Source organism: Macrobrachium nipponense, chromosome 3 (assembly GCF_015104395.2).
Source record: "Macrobrachium nipponense isolate FS-2020 chromosome 3, ASM1510439v2, whole genome shotgun sequence".
NCBI lineage: Eukaryota > Metazoa > Arthropoda > Malacostraca > Decapoda > Palaemonidae > Macrobrachium > Macrobrachium nipponense.
Window position 1 is genome coordinate 136,854,859 of NC_087202.1, and position 17,081 is coordinate 136,871,939.

A 17,081-nucleotide genomic window follows, 5' to 3' on the forward strand; every position below is an offset into this window, starting at 1 on the left:
ATTCATAGCCAAGACCCAAAATCCCTTGGTGCATGATGACAGGTTTGCCTCATTTTCCATTCCCTTACTGAATGACTTTGTGGACAACAATCTGCAAGAGCTCTTGCTTTCCCCCATCAGAGCACTGCAATGCTATATAAAAAGGACTTGTTACCCAAGACCTAGGTGTCGTAGACTTTTGTAGCACAGGCCAGTCCAAAAGGGAGGTGTCCAAGAACACGATTTCATTCTGGTTACGTGAGACAAATAAACAAGCTTACTCCTCACTTGATGGTTCTGTCACTGAGTCTAAGCAAGCTAGAGTACATGACATCAGAGGTATATTTCCTCTCTGGCATTTAAGAAAAACTTATCTGTTCATAGGATTTTGAGTGCTTCCTTTTTATCTAAAGGACGTTGCCCACAGTCTTTGGACACTTTTCCTTGGGTGTGGTAGTGGCTGCCCAACGTGTAATTCACCCAGTGCCCCTGGCGGGACAGTTTGTATCTTACCTAAGATGACTGTGTGGAAGAGGGAATGAGCGAGTTGTCTGTCCTCTTTCTTTCTCTTTTTTTTTCCTTTCTTCTGACTAAAGGCAGGACGAAGAATAGACGTCATATACTGGAACTGGTCTGATACAGGTGAGTAAGGTGGTCATACTGGTGGTGGGTTTTGTATTGTGACTGTGCAATAAACAAATTTATCCAGTAGCAAAGGCTCCTCTCTCTCTAGCAAGGGGAGTGAGGAGTGGTGACAAACCTCTATTGCTTACATAGTTTGTTGCTTGACCATGCAGTTTTTCTTTTGTTCCTGGAATGCAATGAATCTAGCCATATATTGTTGAGTTTCAACCCAGACGGGTGAGTTTTTAGATATCCAATTGTCTCTTTTCTCACGGACTTGGACCCCCTTCTTTAGAACTTGTTCTAGGAAGGATGGTCAGGTGGGTTTGTTGTTCTAGGAAGGATGGTCAGGTGGGTAACTCCCAGAGAGACTCATACTTGGAGGTAGGTGCAAGTATCCTAAACTGGCTGGGAGTTAACCCACCTGACCGACCACCCTTCCTAGAAGAACGAGTTTTAATGAAGGGCGTCTGAAGCCTGGGAGAAAAGTGAGAGGGGGGGCTGGAGGTGGGCAGTAAAGGTTAAGACCTCAGGTTTGTTAGCTATGAAAAATACAAATTGATTAAGAATTTGTCATTTGTTCATTGGCGGAACAAACCCTTGTCTTAACACTAGGAGATTCATACTTGGAGGTACAAGTATCCTAAACTGGCTGGGAGTTAACCCACCTGACCACCCTTCCTAGAAGAATGAGTTTTAACGAAGGGTGTCTGAAGCCCGGGAGAAAATAGACAATTGGATATCTAAAAACTCATCTGTCTGGGTTGAAATACAAAGATGCATGGGCAGATTCACTGCATTCCAGGAACAAAAGAAAACTCTTGACTGTTAAAGTAACAAACCATATAAGCCACAGGGGTTTACTACCACTCCTCACTCCCTGGCTAGAGAGAGGAGCTCTTGCTACTGAATAGCAGATTTGTCTCTTGTATAGTCACAATGCAAAAACCACCACCAGTATGATCACCTACTCACCTGTATCAGACCAGTTCCAGCATATGACATGTCTACTCTTTGACCCGCCATAGGAAGAAAGAAAAAAAAAAAGGAAAAAAAAAAAAGAGAATTAAAAAGGCCAGCCAACTCACTCATTCTCTCTTCCACACACAATCATCTTACGTAAGATACAAATCCCCCCCACCATGGGTCCCTGGTGAATTACACAACTTGTTAGGCTGCCACCATTGGACCCAAGGAAAAAGTGTCCAAAGACCTGTGGGCAATGTTCTTTAGGTAAAACGAAGTGAACGTGGACTGATGCAACCAAGAACCAGCATTCAAAATTCTATGAACAGACAAGTTTTTCCCAGAGAAACTTATACCTCCGACATCATGTGCTCTAGCCTGCACAGACTCGGTGACAGAACTATTAACCCTTTAACGCCGATTGGACGTATTAAATGTCGACGAAAATTGTCTGTCGGGTGCCGATTGGACGTATGGTACGTCGACGAAAAAAAGTTTTTTTAAAAATTCGCGAAAAAATAGTTATAGGCCTACTAGGCGAAAACTTTTGAATCACTCGCCTTGGGGGATGCTGGGAGCTCACGGATCAAGGCGTTGTTTTGTTTACAATCGTTACCCAGCCGCGCAAGCGTGAATTTCTTTCTTCTCGCACTAAAAAGCATCAGCGACACATCTCAGAAATTATTTCGTCACTTTGACATAATTTTTGCACCATTTTATATTAGCCGTTACATGGAGTATTATATATGAAAATGTGTGCAATTTCATGTAGAATACAACAAAAAACAACTCATGGTTGTAGCTTTTATCAGTTTTGAAATATTTTCATATAAATAACGATGTGCCAAAATTTCAACCTTTGGTCAACTTTGACTTGACCGAAATGGTCGAAAAACGCAATTGTAAGCTAAAAATCTTACATTCTAGTAATATTCAATCATTTACCTTCATTTTGCAGCAAATTAGAAGTCTCTAGCACAATATTTCGATTTATGGTGAATTTATGAAAAAAACTTTTTCCTTACGTCCGCGCAGTAACTCTTCCGAAAAAATCATAAATTTCTTCATCCGATTTCGTAATGTTTGCACCATTTTAAATTAGCCGTTACATAAAGTTTTATATATGGAAATGTGTGCAATTTCATGTAGAATATAACAAATAACAACCCATGGTTGTAGCTTTTATCAGTTTTGAAATATTTTCATATAAATAAAAATAAGTGCCAAAATATTGACCTTCGGTCAACTTTGACTCGACCGATATGGTCAAAAAACGCAATTGTAAGCTAAAACTCTTACATTCTAGTAATATTCAATCATTTACCTTTATTTTGCAACAAATTGGAAGTCTCTAGCACAATATTTCGATTTATGGTGAATTTATGGAAAAAAAAAAAATTTCCTTACGTCCGCACGGTAACTATTCCGAAAAAAATCAGAAATTTTTTCATCCGATTGTCGTAATGTTTGCACCACCTTAAATTAGCCGTTACATAAAGTTTTATGTATGAAAATGTGCACAATTTCATGTAGAATACAACAAAAAACAATCCATGGTTGTAGCTTTTATCAGTTTTGAAATATTTTCATATAAATAACAATAAGTGCCAAAATTTCAACCTTTGGTCAACTTTGACTTGACCGAAATGGTAGAAAAACGCAATTGTAAGCTAAAACTATTACATTCTAGTAATATTCAATCATTTACTTTTATTTTGCAACAAATTGGAAGTGTCTAGCACAATATTTCGATTTATGGTGAATTTATGAAATAAACTTTTTCCTTACGTCCGCGCGGTAACTGCCAAAAAAATCATAAATTTTTTCGTCCGATTGTCGTAATGTTTGCACCATTTTAAATTGGCCATTACATAAAGTTTTATATATGAAAATGTGCGCAATTTCATGTAGAATACAACTAAAAACAACCCATGGTTGTAGATTTTATCAGTTTTGAAATATTTTCATATAAATAACGATAAGTGCCAAAATTTCAACCTTCAGTCAACTTTGACTCGAACAAAATGGTCGAAAAACGCAATTGTAAGCTAAAAATCTTATATTCTAGTAATATTCAATCATTTACCTTTATTTTGCAACAAATTGGAAGTCTCTAGCACAATATTTCGATTTATGGTGAATTTATGAAAAAAAAAAAAATTTTCCTTACGTCCGCGCGGTAACTATTCCGAAAAAATCAGACATTTTTTCATCCGATTGTCGTAATGTTTCCACCATTTTAAATTAGCCATTACATAAAGTTTTATATATGAAAATGTGCACAATTTTATGTAGAATACAACAAAAAACAATCCATGGTTGTAGCTTTTATCAGTTTTGAAATATTTTCATATAAATAACAATGTGCCAAAATTTCAACCTTCGGTCAACTTTGACTTGACCGAAATGGTCGAAAAACGCAATTGAAAGCTAAAACTATTACATTCTAGTAATATTCAATCATTTACCTTTATTTTGCAACAAATTGGAAATGTCTAGCACAATATTTCGATTTATGGTGAATTCATGAAATAAACTTTTTCCTTACGTCTGCGCGGTAACTCTGCCGAAAAAATCATAAATTTTTTTGTCCGATTGTCGTAATGTTTCACCATTTTAAATTAGTCATTACATAAAGTTTTAAGTTTTATATATGAAAATGTGCACAATTTCATGTAGAATACAACAAAAAACAACCCATGGTTGTAGCTTTTATCAGTTTTGAAATATTTTTATATAAATAATGATACAGAAAAAATTCGTCCTTCGGTCAACTGTAACTCGACCGAAATGGTAGAAAACTGCCATTGTAAGCTACAACACTTACAGTCTAGTAATATTCAATCAATTATCTTCATTTTGCAACAAACGGGAAGTCTCTAGCACAATATTTCGATTTATGGTGAATTTTTGAAAAAAACATTTTTTTTACGTCCGCACATTACGAATTCATGCATCATTTTGCGGTAATATTTTCTCTGTGTTGCCTTGATCGTTTTACAGTGTGTTACACACCAAAATTATTGCAATTTAGTGTACAATACAGCGAAAAAAATTAACTTGTTAGCTTTAACCGTTTCGCTCACAGTGCAATTTGTATACAATTATATATGAAATTTGTTTCACGCTGTCATATATCCCAATATTTAAATATGATAATGATATTTTTTTTATTTCTGATGGTTGCATACTAAACTTCAGGCAATGACAAAAAAAGGAGCCACAAATGAACTCTTAATATTGAAAACTAAGCGTGCTATGATTTAAAAAAAAAAACATTTTTTCCACTTCAGCGCTCAATCGCGAACGCCGCCGGCATACGGGAGACGATTTTTAAAATACCGCTTCGGCGTTTAAGGGTTAATAAAGGAGTAAGCCTGTTTAATCATGTCATGCAACCAGAATGAAGTCGTATTCTTGGACACTTCCCTTCTGGACCGACCAGTGCTGACAAAAATCTATGGCACCTAGGTCTTAGGTGATGAGTCATTTTTTAGATAGCATCAGTGCTTTGAAAGGACGAAGCAAGAGTTCTTGCAGATCATTGTCCACAAAGTCATCCAGTGAGGGAATGGAAAACGAGGCAAATCTGTCGTTATGCACCAAGGGATTCTAGGTCTTAGCCTTGGGGCATGACGTTCCCCAACTCTTTAAGAAGAAGCCAAGGCCAACAGGAAAACTGTCTTTAGAGTCAGATCTCTGTCTGATGATTGATGCAGGGGCTCAAAAGGAGCTCTAAGTAAGACTTTTCAGGTCAAGAGAAAGACCCCACGAAGGCAGTTCTAGTTCCCTTTTAGAACAGAACTGTTCGAAACTCTTGAACAACATTTCCCGGGATGAAGAGATGTCTACGCCTTTTCAGATGCAACACCAAACCCAAGGCTGCTCTGTAGCCTCTAATAGCTGAAACAGAAAGGCCTTTCTAAAAAAAAAAATCTGCTATCCATTGAACAGAATCTGTGAGTGGAGAGAAACCCCATCGACAACACCAATCACAGTAGACCGCCCTTTTCCCCCACTGGAAAACCTCTCGCTCAGAGGAGTTACTTGATAGTCTCCAGCCGTGAAGAGATGGACTCTAGTGATTGTGAAACCTTTCGACATGAGGCTGGCAAAGAAGTTGCCGCCACAGGGGAATCTCTCTTGGAACTTCTAAAAGAAGAGACAGAAGGTCTTGAAACCACTCCGATTGAGGCCACAGAGGTGCCACAAATGTCATCCTGAGATTTGGAGAACTCATTACCCTGTTCAGAACTTTGGATCAGGCAAAACGAAGGGAAGGCATACACCTCAAGGTTGTCCCAAGGGTGCTGTAAGGTATCCTCTGCTACAGCAAGAGGATCCAGGACCACTGAACAGTAAACCTCCAGCTTACTGTTGAAGCAAGTAGCGATGAGGTCTAGCATAGGCCTTCACCAAACGTGAAAAAGCCTGTCCACCACATCCTGATGCAGAGACCACTTGCCTGGAATGTATCTAGTAGAGCACTCCACCGACTTGTTGATAGCCCACTAGTGCAACTCGACTGTCAACAAATGCAGCTGACAAGACACCAGGCCCCGTTTGTTGACATACGTGGCCACCGTAGTGTTGTTGGACATCAGAACAACCAAATGACCCTCTACCCTCTCCCAAAATTACCGTAGACCCAGGAAAGCTGCCTTCAACTCCAAGACATTAATGTGCAGTAGTTCTTCACCCCAACTGATGATGGAAGCACCCGAAAAACAAGAGAAAGTCTGGAAGGGGAGAATGCAAAGGGATTCACACCGAGAGATTCTGGTCATCCAACCAACAACAAAGGTCTTCCCTCACCTCCTCTGACAGAGGAACTCTGCAGAGGGGAATCTTCCGCCAGGGGGCAGAAATCCTTCAGTCTGCACTGCAGAGACCGAAAATGAAGTCGACCAAGAGGGACCAACTTTCCCAGAGAAGACAAAATCCCCAGAAGGACCTGCCATTGGTGAGCTGGCTGTTCAGGCTGTGACAGGAATAAGTATGCCACTGAATGAAACCTCTCCAACCTTTGGTCCGGCGGAAAAACCATTGACGCCTCTGTATCATAGCCATACCTAGATAGAAAGCTCTCTGGCGGGGAACCAGATTGGACTTCTCCAGATTTACTACTATGCCTAGCTCCTGAGAAAGCTGAAGGTTTTTATTACTATGCTTAGCTCCTGAGAAAGCTGAAGGTTTTTATTACTATGCTTAGCTCCTGAGAAAGCTGAAGAAGACTATCTCTGTCCTGAAGTAGTTTCTCCTTGGAGCTTGCCAAGACCAGCCAGTCATTGAGGTAGTGTAACAGGTCCCTTGAGAATGAGTCCATGTCAAGACGAGGGCAAAGACCCTTGTGAACACCCGAGGGTCCTTAGTCAATCCGAAGCAAAGGACCTTGAATTGGAAGACCTGCTCTCCCAGAGTGAAAAGAAGGAACTTCCTGGATGAAGGGTGAATTGGAATCTGGAAGTAAGCATCCTTCAAGTCTATTGACAGCAAGAAGTCGTTGTCTCTTATCGCAGCCAACACTGTCTGGGGTATCTCCATCCTGAACCTCATCTTCTTGACAAAGTGATTCAGGGTGGAAAGGTCAATTACTGGTCTACTGTCACCTGTAGCCTTTGGAACCAGGAAAATTCAACTGTAAAACCCTGGAGAAGGACGTTGTACTTCTTCCACCGCATCCTTATTCAGCATCTTCAACACTTCCTCCTGAAGAGCCAAATACTTCGGGGAGCCTTAAGCATACGTCCAATTGAGAAAGGGTCTGTCAGAGAGAGGGAGAGAGAAGCTGAAGGGTAGTAATCCAACCCGAAGAACATCTACTACCCATTTCTCTGCTCCATGCAATTGCCATTTGGCCCAGTGGCCCACCAGGCATCACCCTACCCATGGGAACGGAAAAGGAGAGGCGCCCACTCTATTGACGACCCCCTCTGCCCCTTCCTTTAGAGTCCCTCCCAGGCTTGTAGGGGTGGGATTGAAAGGGACACTGTTGTCGTCTTCTTTTATGCTGTGAAGAAGAATGAGAGATCCTCACAGAAGCCGAACGCCTGAGGCAACTTGACAGGAGAAGACTGTCTTGCTTGCCGTTGTGGAGGGGGAGGAGGACGAGAAAGAGTCTCGACACTGTCTGATGGACCAGCCTATCCTTAATATCTGATCGCATCTTCTAATTCAGTTCTAGGGAAAAGAAGCCGAGACTCAAGGAGGTCCCCATTCCAGAGAGCCGAAAAGGACTCTGAGCCTACTGAACCCGCCACCTTCGACAAGGCTGCGTCCCTCCTGGCCAGGAGGAGGTTGGTCCACAAGGTTGCGCTTTGGTGGCCTTAATATGAAATAACCTTCATACCAGACTGCAACAGCCTAGCCAAGGAGGAAGAACTGACTAAACCTCCCTCAGCTCAATCCGCAGCAATCCTGGCTATCGCAGTGGACCACAAGTCCAGCCAAGAGACAGTCTAGAAGATAATAGCAGCAGCATTCTCCATAGCCAAGGCCTCTTGCGACGAAATCTGTACATGGTTCCGACTCGAACCACGTACACGATCGTGCAATGAACCACATACACGTTAGCAGGACAAATCACATACGTGGGCATGTGACAAGTCAAGTACACGTCCATGGGACAATAACCAATGCCGAAGTGAACTGCCTGATGGAGACTGACTCCTAATGTTCCAGTTTCTTATCATCCTTATGGCGGACTGGAACAGAAACAGGGGATAAGAGGCTAACACTTCTGTTATCACAACCACGTATGTGTAAGGGAAAGACATGGCTGTGTAAGGAAGACAGCAATGTATCCCTCTCATATATAACACCTCCATGAACGCGAACACCTACGTGTAAGGGAGAGACACGGCCGTGTAGGGAAGTCAGTGATTCATTCCTTTCACGTACCTCACTTCTGTAATCACGAACGCGTACATGTAAGGGAGAGACACTGCTGTGTGGGGAAGTTGGTGATGCACTCCTCTCGCTCGCAGAGGATGACACCACAAAGTCGTTAATTCTCTGTCTGACTCAAGCGAGGATAAGAAGGAAACAAAGAAGCAGAAGATGGGGGTGAAACTCCTCCCTTTACGACATCTCTTGCTAGAAGGTGGAGGGAAAGAATCACTCCCTCTATGACTCTCCTTCACCGAGAGAGCAAAATACCTCTCAAAAAACAGAGTCCAGCCTCTTGAATATAGCTTGAAACAACTCCTCCGATAGCTCAGCGAGAGGAAGCGATGACATCACAACAATGGGAGGAAGAGACACCACCACAGCTGACGTCATATAGGCTGATAGGATTCTGGGAGTGACATCACATCTCTAATGGCAGTGCTGGTTGATGGCCTCACTGGTGGAGTGATAGGAGGTGACCCAGTAAGTGTCAACATTGACATATGCGTCTCGCTAGGAGGCAGCACACAAGAGCCAAAGTAATGTAGTCTTGGAGGAGGTGGGACTGCCAATGGGGCCCAGGCTGTGTGTGTGTGTGTGTGTGTGTGTGTGTGTGTGTGTGTGTGTGTGTGTGTGTGTGTGTGTGTGTGTGTTGTGTGTAAAAGCCTCTAAGACGACGTGGTTCGGAAGTCACGTAAAGCCGTTGGTCCTGTGTCCCGTTGCTGAATAACCACTGGTTCCATGCAACGTAAAAACATCATACAAACAAACATACATCTAAGGAGGAGGACCCCGTAGGCCCAGCGATGCCCAAACAGCCGCCATCTTACTTGATTGTGAATCTGAAATTAATTGAACAGATGGTGTAGCCTCCTCCCTCTCAGGAAGGACATTAGATCCCAAGGGAGGGAGGCTACCTTAAACATAATACAGTGGTCCCCCCGTACTCGCGGGGGATGCGTACCAGACCCCCCCATGAATAGTTAGAATCCGCGAATGTTTGGAGCCCCTATGAAAATGCTAAAAACAGCCTATTTTGTTAGTTAAAAGTCATGAAAAACCCACTAAAAATTTTCATACTTGGTTTTTTTAATAGTTTTATCACAAAAAGTGCATTTAATGATGAAATTCATCAAAAAAACCAGGAATTTGTGGATATTTATCATAGAAAAATACCGCGAATGCGCGAATTTTCCGCGAATAATGCAGGGAAACGTTCCCCAGAGAAATCCGCGAATGTGTGAGTCCGCGAATCTGGAGAACGCGAATACGGGGGGTCCACTGTATTATCCTGTGCAACTCCCGATACTTCCAGCGGCGAATTGATGGAAGAAAAGGAAGGAAACAGAGGTACAACTGAAGCAGGGGGGAAGCGAATCATCCAAATGAGAAGAAAAACCCTCCCAAGAAAGACTCGTAGAAACTCTGCGATGTCGTATGTGGATCTGTAATTGTAACAGCCAAAAACCTGGAGCACGGAAAAACCATGAGCGCCCGGGCACGTGTTGACAAGGTTGTGAAAACTCAAGAGGACTCCATGATAAACCACAATACATACAGACAACTGAAAACCCAAAGAATTACGGGCAAGCAACCGGCTAGGAAGGAGAGCAAAAGCGTTTACTCTTCAAGGCAGTCAAAGAAAGACTGCATAATAGGTCACAAGATACTGTGCTTGGTCAATGACCAGCTTCCACCTCGTATTCACGTGTTGCCAGATATACTACAGATTAAGGCCTTGCTTTACAATCTTTGATTGTTTTAACTGGTTTCCAGCTGGTTTGTTCCTCACAAGAACAATATAACTATAAGAAGTGAACTTGACTGAAATGGAGTAGCCATTTACCACTCACTTAGAAATATTACTAGTCTAAAAAGTCTTGAATATATGGCTACAAGTAAAAATTTTTAATATACACTACACCATAGAGTCAATTTTAACACCATTTTGACAATTTAGGTGTGATTAAAGATATATGTGTATACAATATATTTCAAATTAGATAAACAGCAGGTTGAGATGGTAGATGGTAGACTTCTGCACTGTGATGGAAATGGTGATGCAGAAAAAAAAATATACGAGATGAATACCAAAAACTCTCATCCATGAATCAATAAAAGTTTTACTCCTGCATTGATGAATGTGTGCTTCAACTGAAAGGGAAATTGGGCCCTTCAATACATGGCTATAACATACTATATTTCATTATCATTTTCCATTTGCTTTTCTTGTAAGAGGTTTAGACATAAAAGGAGTTCTTCTCCACTCTCCTCTTCTTGTAACATTACTCTTTCTGTCCGAACTCATCTCTATCTATACACTTTCCCCAAGATTTCTTGGTCTCCTTAAAAGTCTTCATCTTGCTTCTTCTATTTATTGGCTTCTCTCACCAACTTTTTTTTATCCCTTCTCATCACGAGTCCAAAAAATCTCTCTTTAAGATCATAGACTTTTTTCAATCTTCAGGTTATCACATCTCTCAATCACTTCATTTGTAATACAACCTTCCCACACTATTCTGGCCATTCTTAGCATTCTATGCTGCAGCATGTCAGAAATGTTAAAATTCTCCCAAATTTTCCTTGTCAGTTCCCATGTCTCCCTTGCATGAAAAGGTAAAAATCTTTTTGTGTACCAATAGTTAGTCTTTGTCCTCTCTACTAATGAGCCATGTCATTTAACAATAACAAAGGGAAAAAGTATTTAACTTCTGTGACTACAAAAGTATATAACCCTTCCAACTACTGTGGGCATAATCCTTTTATTGTCATGTCTGGGAGGTGAGGCACCAGTAATTCAGACATGAGTTGGAGGCAGACTTTTATCAAAACTTAACCCTCTTACGCCGATTGGACGTATTAAACGTCGAGTCAAAATGTCTCCCGTATGCCGATTGGACGTATCATACGTCGGCTCAAAAAAGTTTTTTTAAAAATTCGCGGAAAAATACTTATAGGCCTACCAGCCGAAAACTTTTGTATCACGCGCCTTGGGGGATGCTGGGAGTTCACGGATCAAGGCGTTGTTTTGTTTACAATCGCTACGCAGGCGCGCAGGCGCGAATTTCTTTCTTATCGCACTAAAAAGTATCAGTGACACATCTCGGAAATTATTTCGTCACTTTGACATAATTATTGCACCATTTTAAATTATCCTTTACATGAAGTATTATATATGAAAATGTGCGCAATTTCATGCACAATACAACTAAAAATACTCATGATTGTAGCTTTTATCAATTTTGAAATATTTTCATATAAATAACGATAAGTGCAAAAATTTCAACCTTTGGTCAACTTTGACTCTACAGAAATGGTCGAGAAACGCAATTGTAAGCTAAAATTCTTATATTACAGTAAGTCCTCGGGTTACGCCGGTCTCGACTTACGATGTTTCGTGGTTACGAACGCGCCCCCATAAAAATATAAAAAATAATATTTTGCGTCGTTCCGTCTTACGCGGTTTAGCGTCGTAAGCAACGTAAACAAACGCGAACTAGTTCCGGGCGCACGGTGGAAGAATACGCTTTGTGGGGGAGAGGACGGCGTCGCTTCGCTACGCTCATTCCTCGCCCATACGCCATTTTGGTTGTTTACACTGCCTCTCTCTCCCTCGTGTTGTATCGTTTTTGTAACTTTTTGCTCTTTGTTATGGCTCCCAAGCGCAAGGCGGACTCTTCTGATGGTAGTGCATCGAAGAAAAGAAAGGCCATCACCATGGAAATTAAAGTGGACATTATAAAGCGATCTGAGAAGGGAGAAACGCCAACAAACATTGGCCGCTCGCTTGGCCTTAGCCGTTCGACCGTTGCTACCATTATCAAAGATAAAGAGCGCATCGTTGAACATGTGAAAGGATCTGCTCCTATGAAAGCGACAGTGATAACTAAGCAGCGTTAGTGTCTAATAATTGAAATCGAAAGGTTATTGGTGCAACTTCTGAGGTTCTTTTTCTCTTCACTAACCTCCCCCAGTCTCTCCAGCACCGCAGCTTCCTCTCCAGTGTGCAAGCCAATCAAATTAATAAAGGTAAGGAATTGTTCTCTCGTTGTTATTGATAGGTATTTACATTAAATCATGTGGTATTTTTCAATGTTCCGACTTACGCTGAAAATCGTGTTATGACGCATCTTAAGAACGGATCAACGTCGTAACTCGAGGACCCCCTGTATAGTAATATTCAATCATTTGCCTTCATTTTGCAACAAATTGGACGTCTCTAGCACAATATTTCGATTTATGGTGAATTTATGAAAAAACTTTTTCCTTACGTTCGTGCGATAACTCTTCCGATAAATTTTTTCGTGCGATTGTCCTAATGTTTGCACCCTTTTAAATTTGCCGTTACATAAAGTTTTATATATGGAAATGTGCGCAATTTCATGCACAATACAACAAAAAACAACCCATGGTTGTAGCTTTTATCAGTTTTGAAATATTTTCATATAAATAACGTTAAGTGCAAAAATTTCAACTTTCGGTCAACTTTGACTCTACCGAAATGGTCGAAAAACGCAATTGTAAGCTAAAACTCTTATATTCTAGTAATATTCAATCATTTTACCTTCATTTTTGCAACGACTTGGAAGTCTCTAGCACAATATTTCGATTTATGGTGAATTTATGAAAAAAAAAAAAACAACAAAAAAAAACAAAAAAATTACGTTCGCGCTGGTAAACTCTTCCGAAAAAATCAGAATTTTTTTGTGCGATTGTCGAAATGTTGCACCATTTAAAATTAGCTGTTACATAAAGTTTTTTTGTTTATATGAAAATGTGAGCAATTTCATGTAGAATACAACTAAAAATGATTGAAGGTTGTAGCTTTTCTCTCGAAATATTTGCATATAAATCACGATAAATAGAAAAAAAACCACGTTCGGTCAAATTTGACTCTACCAAAATAGTTGAAAAACGCAATTGTAAGCTAAAACTCTTACGGCCGTAGTAATATTCCGTCATTTTTCTTCATTTGAAACAAATTTGAAGTCTCTAAAACAATATTGTGATTTATGGTGAATTTTTGAAAAATATATTTACCTTCACTCCGCGCGCCGATTCGCGGCCGCAAGTCTCCGAAATACGTACATGGCATTATCCTAATATTTACTCCTTTTCATATTAGCCTTTTTATAGAGTTTCATATATCAAAATGTGTGCAAATTCATGAAGAATACAATAAAAATAATTGAAGGTTGTAGCTTTTTCCATCTTCGAAATATGTGCATATGAAAAAATATATATATTAAAATTTCGACATTCGGTCAAATTTAACTCGTCCGAAATGGTCGAAATCTGCAATTCTAATCTAAAACTCTTACAGTATCGTAATATTCAATCATTTGTCTTAATTTTGAAACAAATTGGAAGTCTCTAGAACATTATTTAGAATTACGGTGAATTTTTGAAATTAACATTTTTTTACGTCCGCTCGTTACGAATTCGTACATCATTTTGTGATAATATTTTTCCGGTGTTGCTTTTATTGTTTTACTATGTATTATATATCAAAATGATTGCAATTTAGTGTACAATACAACGAAAAAAAAAAGTAACTCGTTAGCTTTGACCGTTTTTTGCACAGCGTGATTTGAATACAATTATCTATGAATTTTTTTTTTTCGCTACCATATATCGCATTATTTACATATGATAATGATATTATTTTTCATTTCTGATGATTGCATACTAAACTTCAGACAATGAAAAAAAAATGAGCCAAAAATGAACTCTTAATCTTCAAAACTAAGCGCGCTGTGATTTTTTGAAAAAATTATTTTTTCCGGTTCCGCGCTCACTCCAAACCGGCGCCGGCATACAGGAGAGGTTTTGATTTTTAGGGCTTCGGCGTAAGAGGGTTAATAGAACTAACATTAACAATTATGTCAAGATACTATATATAGGAAGACCATCCCTAAAATAATAAGCCACAGCTGGAGCATGAACAATGTTACAGTATGAATTAGATATGGTCATCAAAGCTACATAAGAAAGGAAAAACTCTGGATAATAAATTCATGCTATAATTGGAAGAAGGGCATTGAAGGTTAAGAAAATCTGTACTAAATCCTCCAACACTAATAATTAAAGTATGCATGTTGAATTTATTTTACCAATATTAATTGCAAGGCTGTGTTCAATTCACCGTTTCCAGAAAGAATAAAGGCTTAAGAACTTCAGAATATAAAAGATATTATAAAAAAATCAACAAAGAAAACAAGAATGGTATAAACTCCACTGATGATTATAAATTACTCTGCCTCTATTTTTTTCATTACCCATTAAAGTTTTTCTTGTTCTGCCACTTTGATGTACTCCTAGAATTCCATATAAGTTTATCTTTTAACAAAAAAACGAAAACTGCTACATTCAAGCTTAATATAAACTTATTTGTTATTACCTGAAGAAATGAGAATGTGCGATACTATAATGTTTATTGGCTTCGCATAAAATAATTGGGATATTTTGAAGGACACAGATTAAGTACATTAAATATTTTTGCCTCACATATGGATATATATTTTTGCTGGAAGAGGAAACGAACGTAAAGGTTACAGGAAAATCTTAAGACTGCAGGGGACATTTGATACTCTTAAGTGAGAATTCCAAAAACTAATTACCCTGTAAATTTTTCAACAACACACATCCAATGTAAATTTCTATTTATAAACTTCACCTTGAACAAGAAACTCACCTGGAAACACAAATATGAAGAATGCAGCTAAGCTCCCAAGAAGTTTTACCACAATATCAATATTGGGCGTAAAGGCTGCCATTAGTATTGATGATACCCACAGTACTATGGCGATAATCTGTAAGATAAACAGAATTAATAAAAGTGCAACTAATATAGATGCTGAATAAAAAAATGGAGATTGGTACCATTAACATCAACTTAAACATTGCCTAAAATAAATTATCAACGTTTATTTTAGGCAATATTTAAGTTGATGTTAATGGTATGTCTCCATCAAAATTTTTCTTTCAATATTGGACAAGAAATAAGTTGTCCTACATATCATGTACTGAGCACATTCTGAATCAAGTCTCGTCTTATTTAAATCCCCATCTGTGACTTTTCTCCAAGATTTTCTAAACCTTTTTTCAGTCTCCATTCTGCTACTTCCATATCTACTGCTTGTCAATATAACTGATCACCTAAGCTTCCTATCACATAGTCAAACCATCCCTGTTTTAAGATATGTCCATTTTCTGGATGCTTCACTCTTAGGAACATCTAATTTGGCATTTAATCTTGTGACCACACTTAGCATTTGGTAAATACACTTTTTCAGTCTCCTCTACTACCTCTGTGAGTCCCTAAATCTCTGCTATGTTTATTCTCAAAGTACTCTTCTCAAACTTACTTTGCTCCAATTCATGCTTAATGATAACAAGTCCTCCCAGTGAGCCCTATGAATCTAGAAATGTAACCTGGGGGTCTTTTTAAAGCAACTTATGAAAAGTATAAAATTAAATAACACAAAACCTCCACCTTCCTTCCTCTTGGTAAAGTACAAAATCATTATGAAAGTCAACAATTTACTAACGGAGATCTTAGTCATAGGCAGAGCAGAAATGACATTTTCTAAAATGCCAAATTCAACCAATGTATAAACAATAGAAACAGTCTTGCACTTAAAATACCTAAGACACTAATGTGTTGCTTTTAGGTTAAGGCCAAAGAATTCTACCTCAATGAATTGGTTGTTTCTTGAGGCTTGAGAGTATTTTCTTTTCATCAAAACAAACAATTAAGGTTATCATGCATTACACTGACTTTATATTAATGTTTTTACTAAGAGAGGCACTGTAATCTATTTCAATATAGTTACTGTATATATTTCACTGATTATTTTCATCTTGGGACAGCAATTAATACCCAAAATCATAATTCTACAAGGAGATCCTTTCTATCTTACTTGCATATTTCAAAGTACAGTCCGGTCCCGAATTATGTGTGTTCGAATTGTGCGATTCCCCTTTTATGTGGTTGCTAGTTCTCAAAAATATATTTTCTCTATCTGCGAAGCCATTCAAGTTCTGCGAGTCACACTCTGCAAAACGTATCAAATCTATTGTCTTTTCAAGTATTTTAGATATGGGGGGGTTTGCTGATATCTGAGAGAAGGGGTGGGGGAATGCTTGGAAGAAAAAAAATACTATTCCTCCAAGGGGGAATGCGAGAGAAAGATTTCCTGCTCAGTCATTAGCTAGGATGGAAGGCTTTCCTCATGCATTTGTGACATCATAGTGCAGTGTGTAGGTATGAATGATCGGTATCATCATCATCGCCATAGGTATTATTCAGATCTACGAAGTGTATTCAGAAGGCTTCTGCTCAGCCATTAGCTAAGACGGAAGGCTCTGCCTCACGCATTTGTGACATCATAGCGCAGTGTATATGAATGATCGGATCATCATTGCCATACTTATTATTCAGATCTGTGAAATATATTCTGATCGTCCGCATCATGCAGATTTGTCATCTCTATTGTTGAAATAGGTTTTGATGAAAATGACTAGTAAAAGTAATTAACAGAGAAGCAGATGTTTTGAGAGAGAGAGAGAGAGAGAATCATTCGATCTAAACTTTTCGAGAAGCTGTCATTTCACATTGAATT

At 39.1% G+C, this 17,081-nt stretch overlaps 1 protein-coding gene across 1 annotated transcript in view; it reads right to left on the reverse strand.

Annotated features, from left to right (window-relative positions):
• LOC135222535 (sodium-coupled neutral amino acid transporter 7-like) overlaps nucleotides 1-17,081 on the reverse strand; it is a 456,233-nt gene that overhangs the window by 239,723 nt on the left and 199,429 nt on the right. The window contains 1 exon segment of the mRNA XM_064260622.1: nucleotides 15,152-15,269. Coding sequence (XP_064116692.1) covers nucleotides 15,152-15,269 — 118 coding nt within the window.